This window comes from Mustela erminea, chromosome 10 (assembly GCF_009829155.1).
Source record: "Mustela erminea isolate mMusErm1 chromosome 10, mMusErm1.Pri, whole genome shotgun sequence".
NCBI lineage: Eukaryota > Metazoa > Chordata > Mammalia > Carnivora > Mustelidae > Mustela > Mustela erminea.
This window is the reverse complement of record NC_045623.1, coordinates 66,441,169-66,459,325: the sequence shown is the minus strand read 5'-3', so window position 1 is coordinate 66,459,325 and position 18,157 is coordinate 66,441,169. Positions and strand designations below refer to the sequence as shown.

Below are 18,157 nucleotides of genomic sequence, written 5' to 3'. Positions count from 1 at the left end.
TAATTGCTTCTTTATGCTATGCCATTTTGGCTTAAGAAAGGTTTCACAGGAATGTTCTACTTTCATATAGCAGGGAAACCTATAGATGAAATTTAAAGTCCATGAAATCTGGGGTGCCTGAGTGGCTCAGTGGGTTAAGCCTCTGCCTTCAGCTCAGGTCATGATCTCAGGGTCCTGGGATTGAGCCCTGCATGGGGCTCTCTGCTCAGCAGGGAGTCTGCTTTCCCCGTCCCCTCTCTGCCTGCCTCTCTGCCTACTTGTGATTTCTGTCTGTCAAATAAATAAAATCTTTAAAAAAAAAAAAAAAACAGTCCATGAAATTTCTGGCAGCAGCTGATAAAATTGTAACCTTGTAATAACTAGAGATTAGTTTAAACTAGAAATTAGTTTAAACAATATGCTTGTCATCTTATGAGGAAAATACATAAGAAGCGTAACACAACCCAAAAAACTGCAATGCTATATATACTGTTAGCATAGGATCTTACCAGATTCACATTCCATTTTGGTCCGATTTAAATCAATTCCATCATCCACAAACTGACAAATTGAAAACAGCCTGCAACCTCTCTGACATGCGTACAACTCCTCTTCCTAGGGAGTTCAAGAAGAAGGAGGATTACCAAAAAAAATAATCTTTTTCCCTTGGGGGAAAAAAAGGTCAAAAAGAAAACACAGTTAGTAGGGTTTATTATAAAATGTCCAATAAAAGTTTATAACTGAAAGCAAGAAATACGATAGGAGCCAGGTAATACCCAAGACCTTTGCCATATAAAGAGGTTTTAGTTTCTTATTTTAAAAGTGATACCCAAGAAAGAAGCTTAGTGGGAAAAGACAAAACAAAACAAAAAAACCCAAACCCTTTTCCCATATTCCAAGATTACATGTTGTGGGAAAAATTTGAAAATAAAAATAACAGTGACATAATCAGAACTTTAACAGAAGTAGAAATGAGTAAGCAAGGACCTCAGGATGAATGGCATCCCTCTGCCACATAAGTATTTATACAATTCATCTGGCTTCTCAGAAAAAAGTATCCTAACTAGCTTCACGTGGCAAATAGTTCCATAAAGGCCCCACAAACTGAGGCATACATCTATAAAAATGCTTTCATGAAAGGCGTTTTTAAACTTGGCTTACTTTAACTGAACACACAAACAAGAGCAACAGTGCAGTGTATGGGAAAGTCCTCTGGAATCAGCCAGACCTGGATTAAAACTGTTCTGGTGAGTGACGCTGCACAAGTGACTCTACCTATCTAAATCTCGGTTTTCTCATCGTGAAGGGGAAATAGCTATGAAGTATCTCCAAAGCCCTCAATAATGCTAGAACATAGCTATTCCTCGTATAGTGCCTGGAACACAGATGGTGCTCAATAAATGGTAGTAGTGTTAATCACGGTAATAGATTTTTTTTTAAAAACAGAAAACAACAGTTACAGGCATCATTGTCTATTTATGGGAGTTCAGGATAGGATTCTTCATTACGGGAAAATGTTAACTGCTTAATAAGACTAATAACCATGTCTTCAACAGGCTTTTGTTAGATGAAATACACAGTACTCGACACAAACCAGTACATGTGGGGGAGCCCCCTCAACTTACTGTGTGATCCACTGTGTACAAATTGGCGGGCACCTAATAAGGAGGGAAACAGCATGTGCATATACCAGTTAGCAATCCATGGAAGAGAAAGGTATGCATTTCTTTCCAGCAGAAGGATCAGTGAGATGTATTCAGCAGCAACAATCCATTCAGAGGAGATGGCTGCAGTCTGACATTAAACAAGTGTTATCATGAATTCTGAAGCTAGAGTGTTTTTGGACTTCAATTCTAGCTGCATTTATTGTATTTGGAGCATCACATATCTCCTTATACTGCACAGAGGAAGCTTGAGCTCATTAGTATGAGCTCTATTGCATGCCATTTCATTTTCAGGTAGGTTTTCTTTTCTTAAACCAAGCCAATAAGCCCTCCAACCCCATTTCCGAAAGAGAGTATGGCATGCTGCAAAGAGCCTAGGTCCAGGAATCAGTCCTGCTTTAAAGCTCAGCTGCACAACTTGTCCTGTACAATCTTGGCAAAGTGACAATCTCTCTCAGCCTCAGTTTCCTTGGTTGTAAGATGGGGACAATACTCTTATATCAATCTTGATTACGATAAGGATTATACACTTTATATCCACAAATGAATATTATGCTATACTATTAATAAATAGGCATAATAATAATGTATTTAATGAGCACCCACAATGTGCCAGACAGCATGGTAACACTTGAGGTTATTATACAATGTCCAACCCAGAGTAGGGGCTCAACTGGTAGCTATTAAGAATCATATCCCTATTCCAACTAAGTGTCTCATGTACTAGATAATATTATTATTTTAAGTAAATATTTCATGCTCTATGTATCTCAAATGATTGGCAAGCTTATATTAAATGTATCTCCTCTGATTTAGAGCACAAGGAAATGGTGCTCCCCACCAAACTAAATGCCAGCTAAATAATCAGAAGGGACTTCAATGATACCATTTATAGAATATATGCATTTGCTTTCCCAGAACTGGTTTTATGTGCTAAGAGTGCCACATACTTTACCTTTAATCCTCACACGAGCTCTGTAAGGTGTGAGGTGTTGTTGTTGTTTTCTACTACAGTTGACAAAATGAAGTCTCGAGAAGTTAAGTGATCAGCAAAGATACACAGAGAGTAAAAGTGGAGCTGGGAATGGAACCCAGGCTTGTATGGTTCCAGAGCCCACACTCTTTAAAAATGACCAGGTTGGTTCTAATTAGCTTTGTTGTTAAAATAACACACGTCTCTTGTATTTGAATCCAGACAAATTATGCAATTGCGTTTTTGAGGAAAGCTAAATGGTAACTATAATGGAATTTTGAAATAACCACTTACTAACAGCTATTCTACTTTCTTGCAACAAATAATTCATTCTGAAAAAGAGCCATTAAAATGAGATTTCTATCTTCCAGTTGCAAATACCAGAGGAAAGGTTACTTGAGCTTGTAAATTCATCTAATTTCTTGTAACACACACTGCTTTTTCCTGACTGCAAAGCACAGTAACTTGGAGGGCCAAAAGAAATCAGTGAAATAAGTAAATTAAGTCTTTTCAACACAACTTTATTAATAGAAGGCAGCACAGTGTAGCCAGTTTTAGGACTGCATTCCTACCACTCCACTACCTCTTAGTTATGTGACCTTAGGCAAGTCACTTAACCTTTCAGAGTCTCCACTGTAAAATCCTTCTTTGCATGGTAGTGACAATAAAGGATAATGAGTATAAATCTCTCCTCAAACTGGAGAACAGAGAGTAGACAGTTAATAAATTTTAAGTCCATCTAACATACAGGAAGCCAAATGACTTCCAAGTTCCTGGGGAGAACAGCTTTAATGAATAAGCAAAGATGACTAACAGATAGCATATCAACTGTTAAAAACTGTTAAATAGTGGATGTTTAAAAAGTGCCTGAAGTTTCCAGAAACGTTTATATTATTTAGTTATTCTCCCAGCATCCTGACTCATACTACAAGTTTGCTAGGAAAATCTCAAAAAAGGAAAAAAAACACAACCAAACACTAGAAGGAAACAAAACAAGCCTCCATTCAATGTCAGGCCAAATAAATCTTAATGAGTTTCATAATACAATCTTCTTAATGATGACAGATTTATAAGTAGAGAACACAGTAATGTGTTGAGGGCAATACACATTGATTGAAATCTGGATGTCAGAATCTCTCATTTCTTTCTCCTGATTGTTATAATTTGTGTCTGACTGAAAATTTCAGATAATCAATATCCTACACTTTTTCTTGAAAATTGATAAACCCCATGCAATGTAAAATCCTGCAGTAAACAGGCGTATAGGAAGTGAAAGCATTTAGAGCTTTTCATTTCAAAGACCTGAAAACATTTGCCAATAAGGAACATCCTAAGTTCACTGGCCTTTTCCTCGTGGTTCCATTGTAGTCTGAGAGCACAAAGAGGGCTAGTCACACGGTTAAGCCAACAGCACAGAGATGAAGGAAATACAAGGAGGAAAAGACCAGTAACAACAGCAAAAGCTCTTACCAAAAAAGCCAGTGGGGGGAAGGAAGCATATATCCAAATTACATATGGGAAAGGGTGGGGAGTCACCACACAATTTAGAATGTGGAGTAAACAGAGTTCCTAAGCTGGGGGGGGAAAAACCAAACTTGAGAAGCAGAATGGAATTAAAGGAAAGGCATCAACCGCAGGCGAACGAGAAGTGAAAGCAGGGTCACTCCCTTCGGTAAACTGGGACCCTGACCTCCCACCGGCAGTCTCATTTCTATACCCGCGCCACGAATTCCTTCTGTCTTCTGCACTGAACGGTTAAGTTCTTTGAACGCAGAAACCTACCTGCTTCTTCTCTAAGCCACCCCAAGCCCTAGAGGCAGCGTCTCGCACACAGTAATTCAAGACAGGCGGAAAGCCCTTCCTGTGCGTCTCACAACTACTAGGTCTGACTTAATATATTTCATACCACGGTGTAATTGTCTGCTTCTCTGACTCCCACAACAGCGTGTGCGCTCCCGGCCCAGAGAGGCGCTCGGTAAACACGGGTTATAAACTAACCTTTTGTGGGCTTGCACATTCGCTCCTACCCCCCACCATCCCTGACACCCCTCGAACGTGAAGACCCTGCATTAATCATCTATATCCTCTTCCCCATCGGAGTGCTCGTCTTCCCTGCCACCCCGCAAACTGCCCGAGGAAATGGGTCACGTCTCGCTCATCTCTGCGTCCCCAGTCTATTATAGGGTCGATGCAGCACAAACTTCCGGTAATTACAGCACGAGAGGGGTGCTGGTAGAATTACGGAGGAAAACAGGAGCTACACAGGTGGGAGACAGCAGTTGAAGGGTGTGGATTCGACACCCAGGTTCCCAAGCCGACACAAGTGCGAGAGAGCGGAGAGATGGGCTGCCAGGGGAGGGTCGTAGCCCGGTTCGGACGGGACCTACCTTGGGGTAGGTATGCAAGGGGAAGGTCAACTGACAGGCCCGGTGACAAGACGCCGTATCACCCAAAATCGAGTCAAACGCTTCAGCCGAAGCGGTCCCCGAGCCTCCGGCCAGGGCCATGGTCAGCAGCAGCAGCGGCGGGAGCCCCAGCTGGGCCCTGACCCAGAGGCTCCCCTTCGGTGCCGCCATTTTGTTTCCCTCTGTCACAGCAGCTCAGCTTGTTGCTGTTTTCTTTTCAGGGTTTCCTCTGCCTTCCGGGGCCAGCCCCTTCCCCGCCCCTCAGGCCGCAGCTTCCGCCTCCGCCGTCTCCTCAGCTCCGCCCTGACCCGCCCAAAACTGCTGCCTCTCGCCCCACCTCCAGGTCTAAGAACTTCTCCTAGGACGGCAGGAAGAGGTGGATCCAATCATCGCGAGTATTAGAGCGAACCGGCCGCCCCCTCCGCGGGGCACGCTGGGGCATGTAGTTCTTTGCAGGCGGGCGAAACATGGTGGGGCCGGGAAAGTCGGTCTCGGAGAACTACAGTCGCCCTGAGCACGCCTCACCAGCTCCTTTGTAGTGCATTCTGGGGAATGTGGTTTGCGGAGGTTCAGAGGCGCTCTGAGGTCGGCGAAACCACCGTCCAGGAAAGAAGCGTCAGTTTAATTCTGATCGCCGAGGTGCAGACAGGAGTGGGTCCTCAGAGGGTGCACTCTGGAAGGGTCCAGCTGCTGGCAGGGCTGCTTTTCCTGGTGGGTCTCACGTCAGACCTTTGTTAGGTTCCCCTTCCTGGGCTCCTGAGTGCTGAGGGTAGAGGAGGATGGTGTTTCCTTTTGCGCAGGGATCCGGGGCACGACTGTCGCGGTTAGGGTCCTTGCACCACCGAGCAGTTCCTGGAGTTGGCTGCAGCTTGTTGTGAGGACCCTGCTGAGATCTGGAGGTGGTTAATGGTTGCCTGTTACTAGGCGAACCTTTAGGATTGTGGTGATGGTGGGGTAGCTGTTGATATTGAGCCTCATGGAGTTCAGTGGAACTCTTAACCTTGTCTCAACCTCACCTAAGTTGAAAAAGGCGTTTAGAATCACCGGGTTCAATGCCTGGCCCAGTATTGGAATCCCCTGCACAGCGTGCACTCTGAATGCTAGGCACGTCTTAACTCGGGAATTACACCGATTATTGTATACAGTTTCAGTTCTTAGGAAGATATTTCTTTTCCGAGACAAAATTTTCTTTCCTGTAAATTCAACCCAAGAGTCGTCATAATTCAGGAATGCTTCTAGAATAGAAGTCCATTATATCACTTTAGAGAGAGTACATCATAGCAGTTTTGATGACGTTTTAGAATCTTTCCTCTTTCTTGAGCAGAAAGCGCTGCCAGCACGTGAAGGTAGTTGGCAGTCCTCTAGCAATGGATAAATTCGTCATTCGAACGCCTAGAATCCAAAATAGTCCTCAGAAGAAAGCTCCTGGTGGAAAGATTTACAAGCAGGCCACGATTGAATCTCTGAAGGTGAGAGGGGACCTGGGGCTAGAGGAAATGTGGAAAGGACTCCGGTAGCAAGGCGGTGTGGAGTTCTACTATGGAAGACCTATGAATTCTTCCTTCCTATACTTTCTCCCCGAAGTGTCCCGGATCACTGCTAATTTGTTTCTTCCCTACTCTGTACAGACTTCTATTTACCAATCTCTGCATGCACTTCTATCACTCTTCTGATTACTTTGGCTATATCATATGTTTTGCTGGCTGAGAGAACGAGCCCCTTAAGTGTTTTTGCAACATTTTCTTTTCTTTTAGGAATGTGAAAATAGGAAATATGATTCTATGTACTCTGTACAAACTCAGTAAGCCTGGGTGATGATACTACTCTCCTGTCTTATTGACCAGAACTGTATCACATGGCCTGCAGCTGTAGCTGAGACTGGGAAACAGACTGTGTTAATGGACTCTTTGCAAACTCTTCATGTCTGAATTCTTTTCGCAAAGAAGAGGCAAGGAATAAATACAGGATAGGCAACAAGGAATCAATGGACATGGGTATCCAATTAATGATAAAGTAAGAATTATTTCCCTAAAAGCAAACATTTGTAATTAGTTCCCTTTGCCTTCTTGACCTCTTATATTTTATTTTCTTTCCTTCTTTTTTTTTTTTTTTTTAGAATTTTATTTATTTATTTGTCTGAGAAATAGGTTGAGAGAGAGAGAGCACAAACAGGGGGAGCAGCAGGCAGAGGGAGAAGCAGGCTCCCTACTGAGCAAGGAGCCTGATGAGGGACTCGATCCTAGGATCCTGGGATCATGACCTGAGCCAAAGGCAGATGCTTAGCTGACTGAGCCACTCAGGCATCCCAACTTCTTACATTTTCTTTTCAGTTTCCTTTATTGGTTCCTCCTCCTCTACCAGTCTCCTAATATTTATGCTCCCGAACTTTGTCACGTTTTATTTATTTGGCCAGGGTAACCTTATTTATTGTAATGCTTTCCATGCGGATGACTGCCAGACTTGTACTTACAGCCTGGATCTCTGATGGTGAGAGTGGGATCTGGGGCTAGAGAAGATGTGCACAGGGCTGTGATAGCAAGGTGGTGTTCTGAGTACTTGATTTATGTACTGAGTTGGACTCCTCTTCCACATGTGCCACAGGCTTACCAGACCCATATTAGAAAGCAGTACAGGAGCGTATAAACAGATGCCCCGAGTTCTAGGCCCTCTAGTACAACGGGGTGATCTTTGGCAAGTCATTTCCTTATCTAGGATCTTACTTTGTCCTCATCTGTAAAATGTGGGGGTCAAACTTTATCAGTATTTTTTTTAAAGATTTTATTTATTTATTTGAGAGAGAGAGAGCATGAGCCAGTGTGGATGGGCAGAGGGAGAGAAAAAGTAGACTCCCTGCTGAGCAGGGAGCCTGCCATGGGGTTCCAGTCCAGGACCCTGGGATCACAACCTGAGCCAAAGGCAGACACTTAACCTACTGAGGTCCCCGGGCACCCCTATTGGTAGTTCTTCAAAGGAACATTGTTGTCACATAGGGCAAGGTAATTTTTCATTAGTTGAAACTGTCCTGTGAGTTATTGGACATTTACCGTCCCTGGCCTTCAGACACTAAAGGCCAACAGTACCTCCCACTGTGATAAGCAAAACTGCCCTCACATATTTCAAGGTAGCCCTTAGTTGAGAGCTACTGAATTCTAGATGGTCTTTAAAAACCTCTCCCAGTCTTGGAGTTCTGTGCATAACCAAAATTTTCAACTGTCTCTGTTTTTGTCAGAGTACTCATGGAGTTATATACAACAGTGACTCTCAGTGACAGAAGGTGGGCAGGATTGTGATACCAAGCTGGAAGAAAAAGAGAAGGATATTAATTGAACTACTCGTACACTCATATGCAAACATCTGGATTCTAGTATACTTCCACCTGCCTCTTCTCCCCTCTGTGTCCCCGCTTATGCCTCAGTTGAGAGTCTTTGTGTGAAGATGAGAATATACCATGTAAAGATTATGGAAGCAGAATAAGCTGCAGAATAAGCTTTAGGTGTAGAGAAAATAACATTCCCTTTAAATGCAGTAGCTTTTCTCCCAAACCTATTCTTTATTCTTCTGTATTTATTTTTATTTATTCATTTATTCATTCGTTCATTTATTTATTTTGAGAGAGAGCACGTGAGTGTGAGCAGGGGAGGGGCAGAGGGAGAGAGAGAGAGAGACTGACTCTTAGGCAGGCTCCTTGCTCAGTACAGAGATCATGACCTGAGCTGAAATCAAGAGTTGGGCACTTAACTGACTGAGCCACCCAGGCGCCTCCTCCTGTGTATTTACTTTTAAATCCATATACCAAGTAACTGGGACTAGAAACTTAGAAACCATCCTTAACTCTTTTCTCTCTTATATCCAGTTTTCAGTTTTGTCTCCTAAAAATCTTCTTGTCCTTAACATCTCCCATTTTAAATTTAAAAATCTTAGCAGTGCCATGGTCTGGTAAATTGTCTCCTGCCTTGGGCATCCTATCTCATTCTCCCTTCCACAGTTAAGCCAGAGGAATAGAAGAAAAGGAGATCTACTCAGGTCACTTCCCTGCCTAGTCCTATAGTGGTTTCTCATTACCTACTGATGAAGACTTTTCTTTTAATGGCACCCGAGGCCCTCTGACCTGGCACCTGCCTGCTTCACCCCTGCTGCTCTTGCTGTTGACATTCCTTTTTTTTTTTTTTTTCTTTTTAAGATTTTATTTATTTATATGAGAGAGGAGAAGGTCAGAGGGAGAAGCAGACTCTCTCTGGAGTTGGGAGCCCAATGTGGGACTTGATCCTGGTACTCTGGGATCGTGACCTAAGCCGAAGGCAGTTGCTTAACCATCCTATCCATTCTATCAGTGGCAGCCACTCACAATTTCCCCAACATGGTGTGCTGTTTCATACCTCCGTACCCTTTGCATATGCTGTCCTCTTTGCCTGGAATGGCCTTACTCTCTTGTCTTGGTGGCAGTATAGTGTGGTAATTAAGAACACAGACTCTGGGGGCGCCTGGGTGGCTCAGTGGGTTAAAGCCTCTGCCTTCGGCTCAGGTCATGATCCCAGGGTCCTGGGATCGAGCCCCGCATCGGGCTCTCTGCTCAGCGGGGAGCCTGCTTCCTCCTCTCTCTCTGCCTGCCTCTCTGTCTACTTGTGATCTCTGTCTGTCAAATAAATAAATAAAATCTTTAAAAAAAAAAAAAAAAAAAGAACACAGACTCTGGAGCCAAACGGCCTATGTTTAAATCCCAGCCGTACCACTTGTTATTTGACCTTGGGCAAGTTCTTTAACCTCTCTGTGTCTTTATCTATAAAATGGGATTAATGATAATATCTGTTTTATAAGGTAGTTATGAAGGATGAGTGAGTCAGTATATGATAAGTGCTTGGAACAGAACTAATATGCAAGTGTTTGCTGTTATCATCAATTTATCACCTCCCGTTTGTCCCCCATGACTAGTTCAGGGGTCTCCTCTACTATGTGGCCTTTCCCAATCATTCTTCTGTCCCCCAGATAGAAAGCCAATCTAATCATTCCCTTTTCTAAGCTACCCCTATATCTTTTCTTTTTTTTTTAAGATTTTATTTACTTGTCAGAAAGAGAGAGAGAACATGTATAGGCAGAAGGAGAGCTGACCATGGAGCCTGATGTGGGACTTGATCCCAGGACTCTGGGATCATGACCTGAGCTGAAGGCAGATGCTTAACCAGCTGAGCCACCCGGGCATCCCATCCATCCCTGTATTGTAAACATGCCCCTGTCATTGCCCTTATTTGTGTTATACTGTCTTTGTGCTATGCTGTGTTTTGTTTTGTTTTTTAATGCTGTACTCTACCATACTCTGAGCTTTTTTTTTTTTTTTTTTTTTAAGATTTTGTTTATTTGACAAAGATCACAAGTAGGCAGAGAGGCAGGCAGAGAGAGAGGAAGAAGCAGGCTCCGTGCTGAGCAGAGAGCCTGATGTGGGGCTCGATCCCAGGACCCTGGAATCAAGACCTGAGCCGAAAGCAGAGGCTTAACCCACTGAGCCACCCAGGTGCCCCTACTCTGAGCTTCTTGAAAGACTATGTCTTACTGACTTTTGTGTCCCCAGTACTTGGCACAGGGCTTGGTATATAGAAGACCACAGTGCATTTTTCAGAATGACCAAATGAACTAAAACCCTAAAAGCCTTGGCATGGCATATGAGTCCCTTTCTTATCTACCCCAGGGAGCCTTCTCATTCCATGCTTCATAGCTCCCCTTTCCCAGGAATGAATCCCAGCCACCCTCATATTTTGCTGGAGTCTGTATAAACTGTTCTCTTTCATGTCTCCAGGAATTTGACTTGATGCTGGTCCTTTTCCTGGAAAACCTTTCTCTTTTCTTTTTGTGAAGACTGCTGTGCTCATTTGTGAACCCACTCAATTGTGACTTTCCCTGTGAATCCCAAATTGTACATTTTATGAGTACAGGAGCCTTTGGAATTTTATTTACTTCTGTATCCTTGGACCTATCACAGTGCTTGGCACATATCAAGTGGTCAATAAGTATTTGTTAAATAAGTGAATGTTGAAGTGCTTTCTGGGTCCTTTGGGGGGAATTAATCCTTCCCTCTTCAATACTGTCTTAGTACTTGGTTCAGATATCTCTCATAGCACTTACCTCACTGTATTTTAATTATCAGATTAACTGTACTTTTCCGCAGTCTACTATAAACTCCTGATGACCGAGTATCATATTAGGTTCCGATTCTGCTCCAAGGCCTAATGCAGTGCCTGCTACATTGTAGGTAAAAATTTATTGAATAAACAATAATCATTCTTATCTGGGGATGCCCTGTTTAACGAATATTACTGCAAAACAACTTTATGCCCAGCAGTAAGCTAGATACTCCAGGGAACATAAAAGAAATTTAAGATGAAAGTATGAGCCCTTGTGGGACTTCCTTTTGGGAGATCATATTATAAGAAATTAGTAAGTAGTGGTAGAAAATCTTATGTGCTCCATTACAAAATTGTTGTTTAGGCAGTAAGGGTTAAGAGTTCAGAGGAAAGAGCTCAGTGTCTGTTTTAGTGCTCAGAGCATCTTAAAGGGTTGAAAAGATTTGGCTAGGTGGAGGGGAAGTAGTGACACAGAACTGCTCAATAAGCAGTTTTGGCTTTTCTTTGCTGTGTGCACGCAAACGTGCTTACTTTATGTGTACACAATGACAACTTAAAAACAAGTTGATTTAAATGTGAGTTCTAGAGAGTTAGATCTACTTTACTAAGTAAGTTATTCCCACATACCAGCATCATATTTAAATACCAAGAATCTGCTGAATGTTCAAGCCTCAATGTTCAAGCCTCAATTTCCTCATCAGTAATATTAGAAAGTTGTACGTATATATATACACATACACATAAGTTATACATATATATATATAACATCAGAAACATATCTAACCTGCAGGATTATCATGAGAGCTGAATAGATAAATGTGTATTGAAAGGGCTAAGTATTGTGCCTGGCATGCAGTAAAACTGACCAATAATTTCCTCTTTTCACATGTGGAAAAGGAGAGGCTTGGGTAGGAAAACTAGAGCTGGGACTGGTGATGATGGGAGCAATAGTAGTGATTACTGCTGGTGTTTATTGAGCCCATGTCTATGGGCCAGGGATTGTGCTAAGTGCTTTACATATATTAACTCTTTAAATTCGATAACAGCTCTGTGAAATGGATGCTTTTATCATTCATATTTTAGAGTTGGAGAATCTAAGGCACAGAGCGATCAAGTAGCTTGCCCAAGGTCATGCAGCGGTAAGTGGCAGAGCTGGGATTTGAACTAGACAGTCTGGTTTCGCTATCTGCCCCCTATAGGGAAAGTGGAGGCATCTGAATGTCCAGCAGAGGAGGTATAAAAATCTTGGAATATTAGGAACATTGGACTTCTGTTATCAGTTTGTTAGAAATAATTTTGCTGTAGCCGTATCACATGTAATAAAAGTGAGACCCAGTAGAGTTCATGTAGTATACATTAGAATCGTAAAGGTTAATTTGGTTAATCTCTTCTTATTCCCTTAAGGGAAAGTGATTTGTTCTCTTAGTTATAAGAGGAGTTTTTTTTTTTTATTAAAAGATTCTAGGATATGCTAATTCTTTTAGATTTAGTACTTTAGAGTGGTCTGTAAACCTTTGCTCCTTTTGTAGGATTGATCAGCCAGTAGATTGTCCCCTGCCCTCTCTGGTGGGATGGTTTCCATCTTGTCAAAAATTGATGTTTCAACCAGCCACAACTGTAAGACCAGATGGTATAGGAGACAGCATATACTCTTTCTGGTGATGAGCTTCCCACTACTCATGTAACTTCCCCTTTGATTCCCTGTGCCCGCTTCCTGTCCCTCTAACTAATTCAGAGAACAACTTGAAATACCTATTTTGGGTCCCATATTTGGACAGAAATAAGGAAACATTCTCAGATATATATGGGATTCTTCTGTTCTGGAATTGACTGTAGATTTTTCTATTTCTGACCTAAAATTTCAGATCTGAAAACTACACTGGGCTTCAGTCCTTATGGGTAGAGATGGCTTTCTTCAATTACACCTACTGTGCATTGGGGCTAGTGAGACAGATAAATTGTACCAACCCTCAAATGGCTCCTAGTCAGAGGGGAAGACAGCCTTTAAAAAGTATGTGCATAAAAGGCAGATACAGTAATAGAAGTATGTCCACATTACAGAGGACCCAAAAGGGAGTGTGGTCAAGTTTGGTATGAGAGAGTCAAGAAAGGCCTCAGAAGGGATGCTTGAAAAGAGTCTTCAAATATAAACAGGTATTTATCATATGGTTGAGGCTAAAAAAGAGCATCCCAGGCAGAGGGTCTGCAATACTGCAGTTCGTTTAGGCAGCTTCAAATAGTTTGCTGTAGCTGGACCAAATGGTGAGGCTGAAAAAGATGTCAGGAGCCAAGTCAGGTAAGGCCTTTTATGCCATGCTAGAGTGTGGGTTTCTATAGTTTCCTATACTGGAATGGTCTGATGTGGAATCCCTAACCTCTTTCCAACCATGTGGAAATGCTGGATAAAAAGTCTCTAATACAGAGCTGAGCTTGAAAGCAAGAAAGAGAAATCCTCAGATGCCAGGAAGAGAGAGGAAATTCAAGCCCTGAGCTTTAAGGGGAAGCAGAAGCTAAACAGTTTTATGAAGCCAGATATAATGCTTGGGGTGTGAGATTTAGGGCTAGTATGGGAACTGCAGATAAGGGCTCAGGCTAATAATTTCCACCTGCAGCTGGGAGCTAAAACAGGTCTACCGAGTTTGTGAAAAATGAACTAGAAACATGCCCTCCACTAGTCCATGGAAACAGCATGAGACTGTGATCTGCTCAGGAGTTTTGGAAGGGAAAAGAATTGACTACAATAAATTAGCACCCCACTCTTATGACCATGCATAGTTTTAAATTTACACTCTGGGCAAAACAAAAGAAAAATAGCATAAAAACTGGTATAGAAACAGAAATCCAGAGGTTTTGGCCAAGGCAAATGTGAGATTTCCCTGTTAAAACACCTCACAACCTGGGGCACCAGATTCCCATAGAGAACAGTCTCCATTAAATTTGAACTCATGGTGGGGCGCCTGAGTGGCTCAGTATGTTAAGCCTCTGCCTTTGGTTCAGGTCATAATCTCAGGGTCCTGGGATCGAGCCCCACGTCAGGCTCTCTGTTTGGCAGGGAGCCTGTTTGCCCCCCCCATCTGCCTACCTGTGATCTCTGTCTGTCAGATAAATAAATAAACTTTTAAAAAAAAAAGATTAAAAAAAAAAACTTGAAGATTAAAAAAAAAAAAAAAGATGAACTCATGGTCAAAATTACAAACTCTCCAAGAAAACGGATTTCCCAGAGGGAGAATGAGCAGACAGGGATAAATAATAGCATTTCTATCCCAAGAATTGGCGATAAGAGTATGATCTCAAAGAGGTCTCTATGTGAATTTTCACAGAGATAAAAGACTAGAAATGAAAAGAACAGGATAGTGTGAAAAGAAAGTGGGCAGATTTTTGCGGGAAATGTTAAGCCATCTGATGAAAGAATTATTTGCTGATGCGGAAACACATTGAATAGATTAAAAGTAGACTAGCTGGAACTACAGAGAAAAATGGTGGATTGGAAGCTTGATGTGAGGAAATCACTTAGAATGCATCACAGAGAAATGGAGAAAAATGTGAAAGAAAAGGTACACGAAGGACAGACAAGTTGTTTATATTTCTAATAGGGGTTTCCACAGTAGAGGCTTATGAGGAGGACACTGATAGATTTCACTGAGCTTACATCTTAAAACTTGTAAGGGTGAACACTAAAATGATAGCAATAGGATTATATCATTCCCAAACCGTAAAGAAAAACAAGATCAAAGAAACCTAAACTTAAAAGTAAAGATATGAAAGGAAAAGAAAAAGAAGCAAAGAGAATGTGTTTCCTGTTATATCCGTGCCTATAATAAGTGCAAATGGATTACCCTTGCCTGTTAAAAAGATAGAGATGCTCAGATTGGGTGGCGGATGGGTACAAAATAAAGCCACCATAGGCTATGTAAAGCGTAATGACCCAGAAAAGTTGAAAGTCAAGAGATGGAAGACAGTATTGAATATGTCATAGGCAGGAGTTCATCCAAGCAGTGTTTATAACTGGAAAAATATGGGGTAGGGAGACCCTAGATAACCATTAGGGGAATACATTTTAGAATTCTAAGACATATGTATATAAAAATGATGGAATATTATTCATTACTATTACATGGATCAGCTAGGTTTACGTATATCAGTATGAATGAATCAAGAAAATATAATGAGTGAAAAAGCCTTTCATAAAATGTTCTGTTTATACTTTACACCTTCTTCCTATGGAATATAACCCCTTACCTGGTTTTGTTTATTTATTTTACATACCATTTAGCACTAATGATAGTGCTTTGTACTGTAGCAAATCATAACAAAGGACTTTTCTCATTTTTGGCTAAAGCACCTAAAGCCTGAGAACAAAGGAAAGTGTGTTCCCAAATGAGATTCTAGACTGCAGACTGTAGAACTTGTGAAGGCAGTACATGAAGACCAGTTTTGGAATCCTGAACGCATCGCCTACTCTAGGCTATAAAGAAGGTTGAAGTTAAAGGAAGAGAGGAGGAAAAAAAAAGCAGGAGAGGAGAGAGAGTTCATTTGGATAAAGTGGGAGGGCTGTGGTATTTTCCCTTGGAGAACTGGACCTCTGTTCCTGGAGCTGGTGCACACAGAGACCAGACCGGTGCCTCGGAAAGTCTAAAAAGAGGGAGTGGCTGTGTGGGAAGGCTGTTAACCCTTAGAATTCTTCAGGGGTACAACAGAGAAAATGCTGGCTGGCCTGGAGTAGAATTAAAAGGGGTTAGGTTCAAAAGGATCCTTGGAAGGACAGTGACACCCCTACAGAGAGAGTCTGTAAAGTGTTTTGTCAAAAACGGGACGTGTAATCAGCTGGCTGAACGAGGCATGGCCAACATTCCCAGAACTGCAGGTGCCGTCTCAAAACAATGGGAGGTCTCCAAGGAGCCACAGAAGCATCCCATACGAGAAAAACAGTCCGCTTTACACGGCTGCCGAGACTAGAGAGCACACCTGAGGGAGTATCACAAAAGAAGTGAAGGCTTTCCCTTACCGCTCCTTTCCCAGCTTGTAACTTGGAAGGGTCAGAGGTCAAAGCAAACAAGCAGAGGAGGGGAGGAGGGGAAGCAAAGATGGGGCCAGGAGTCCGACATCGCGCCATGCTAGGCTGGAAGCAGACCCTAGCCAGGGAAGGGAATTGACACATTTTTTTTTTTTTTAGTTGCTTTTTATCGAACTATAGTCTGCATATAGAAAAGTGGACAAATCATGAGTGGACATTTTGACAGATTTTCACAAAGTGAGCACATCTGTGTCACCAGTATCCAGAGCCAAGAAACAGAATGTTACCCGAATCCCAGAAGCCCTCTGTGCCCCCTTCCTTTCCCTAACTGGACCCACCTCCCCCAGCGTAGTAACCATGCAAGATAAGATTTTTTTTTTTTTTTTGGTAATTATAAAAGCAACTTTACTCTTTTGTCTTCCAGTTTAATTTTTCTTTAAATTTGTAGTCAAAATAATTTCACAATTACAGAACAGTTGCAAAGATCACAACCCCACCTCCTTCACCCAGATTCCTTAATTGTTTCTATTCTACACTTAGCGCAAAGATGCATGTCAACTTTAAGGTGGCGATTTCTTTTAGAAACAGGAGAAGATATAAGGAGACAAACTTTACATTGTTTTGTTATTTTATGTAAAATGGCAGAATGTTAACTTTTTTCAATTACTATTACTCTACCTTTTTATGCATTTGAAGTTTTTAAGGTTTTTTTTTTTCAAATAAGAGAGTTTGAATTTTATCATGTAGGAAGTGGGGAGCTGTTGAGGCATGCTTTTTATTGTTGAAATAAATATGCCTTTATGACTTCCTCACTCTCCATCCTTGCGTGTGAATTAAGACACTTAAGTGAGCTATAGGGTTGATTCACCTTAGTATCGTTTTTCTTTTGTTCTCATCCTTATTGCCTCTCTCTGCTAAGTGCCCAGCGGTGTCTGACATGGTTAGATTAAAACTTGCACTTTTCCTAATAGATGTAACTCTCTTCCTGATTTGCAGTAAGCGGGACCTGCTTTTAAGCAATTACCCATCATTTGGGGCCATCATACACACTGTGCTTTGGTTCAGGTCATAATCAATAATTCATATGTCAATAGGAGCCCCATTAGCTCAGGTGAAGGCAGATGTTTTTCTAATGAAAATGTTCCATTTTCCAAATGACTTTTCTTTTTCCCAGAGAGTTGTGGTTATAGAAGACATAAAAAGATGGAAAACTACACTGGAGCTTCCTGATCAGACCAGAGAGAATCTAGTGGAAGCTTTACAAGAATTAAAGAAGAAAATACCCTCCAGGGAAGTGTTAAAATCAACAAGGATAGGTATGTTCCTTCTGAATTTTATGAAAAGTGCTTGTATTTTGTATCCTTCCTTCCCTCCCTCAAACATTAAGTTATTAATCATATCAGTACTCCCCAATTATCTATGGTGAAGGACCATTGTTTAAAAAATTCTACATTGGTTGCAGACCAATATTTTTATAATATATAATAAAAATTGCCAGAAAAAGAAAATATACAAAATACATGCCCTACTTTTTTTTTTTTTTTCTCATTAGATTCAGCAGATACAGAATTACTTGGTCAAATTGCTATTAAAGTTTCTAAATGCTTACATCAGTTTCTGTACTTAACTCATGGACTGGTAACCATCAGTGATCTAAGGATAACTTTTTCTTTTTTTTAATTTATTTATTTGACAGAGAGATCACAAGTTGGCAGAGAGGCAGGCGGGGGGGGCGGGGTAGCAGGCTTTCTGCTGAGCAGAGAGCCCGATGCGGGACTTGATCCCAGGACCCTGAGATCATGACTTGAGCCGAAGGCAGCGGCTTAACCCACTGAGCCACCCAGGTGCCCCTAAGGATAACTTTTTAAGTGTGTTTGATGCTGGTTGTGCAGAGATGTCTGAGACATGACCTCAAGGAACTTAGGGTTTGGTGGGAGAAACAAGCACGTAGACATCAGGAGCAGAAAATATTGTAGGTTATGAACAGAAACCTATAAATAATATCCTGG

At 41.7% G+C, this 18,157-nt stretch overlaps 2 protein-coding genes across 5 annotated transcripts in view; one reads left to right on the top strand and one right to left on the bottom strand.

The window, feature by feature from the left end:
- The window catches only part of TMEM59 (transmembrane protein 59), a 30,864-nt gene extending 25,531 nt beyond the window's left edge, over positions 1 to 5,333 (bottom strand). Inside the window, exons 1-3 of one of the 4 annotated variants that reach the window (XM_032303656.1) lie at positions 5,004 to 5,333; positions 1,605 to 1,637; positions 489 to 594 (exon numbers count right to left, since the gene is read on the bottom strand). In XM_032303656.1, coding sequence (XP_032159547.1) covers positions 489 to 594; positions 1,605 to 1,637; positions 5,004 to 5,192 — 328 coding nt within the window. In that variant the 5' untranslated portion in view covers positions 5,193 to 5,333. The remainder of the gene's footprint in view (positions 1 to 488; positions 595 to 1,604; positions 1,638 to 5,003) is intronic. The other 3 variants (XM_032303657.1, XM_032303658.1, XM_032303659.1) reach the window with 3 other exon arrangements.
- Positions 5,334 to 5,547: 214 nt separating this feature from the next.
- The window catches only part of TCEANC2 (transcription elongation factor A N-terminal and central domain containing 2), a 36,457-nt gene continuing 23,847 nt past the window's right edge, over positions 5,548 to 18,157 (top strand). Inside the window, exons 1-3 of the mRNA XM_032303660.1 lie at positions 5,548 to 5,732; positions 6,346 to 6,490; positions 17,323 to 17,464. Of these exons, the coding sequence (XP_032159551.1) occupies positions 6,389 to 6,490; positions 17,323 to 17,464 (244 nt within the window). The 5' untranslated portion in view covers positions 5,548 to 5,732; positions 6,346 to 6,388. The remainder of the gene's footprint in view (positions 5,733 to 6,345; positions 6,491 to 17,322; positions 17,465 to 18,157) is intronic.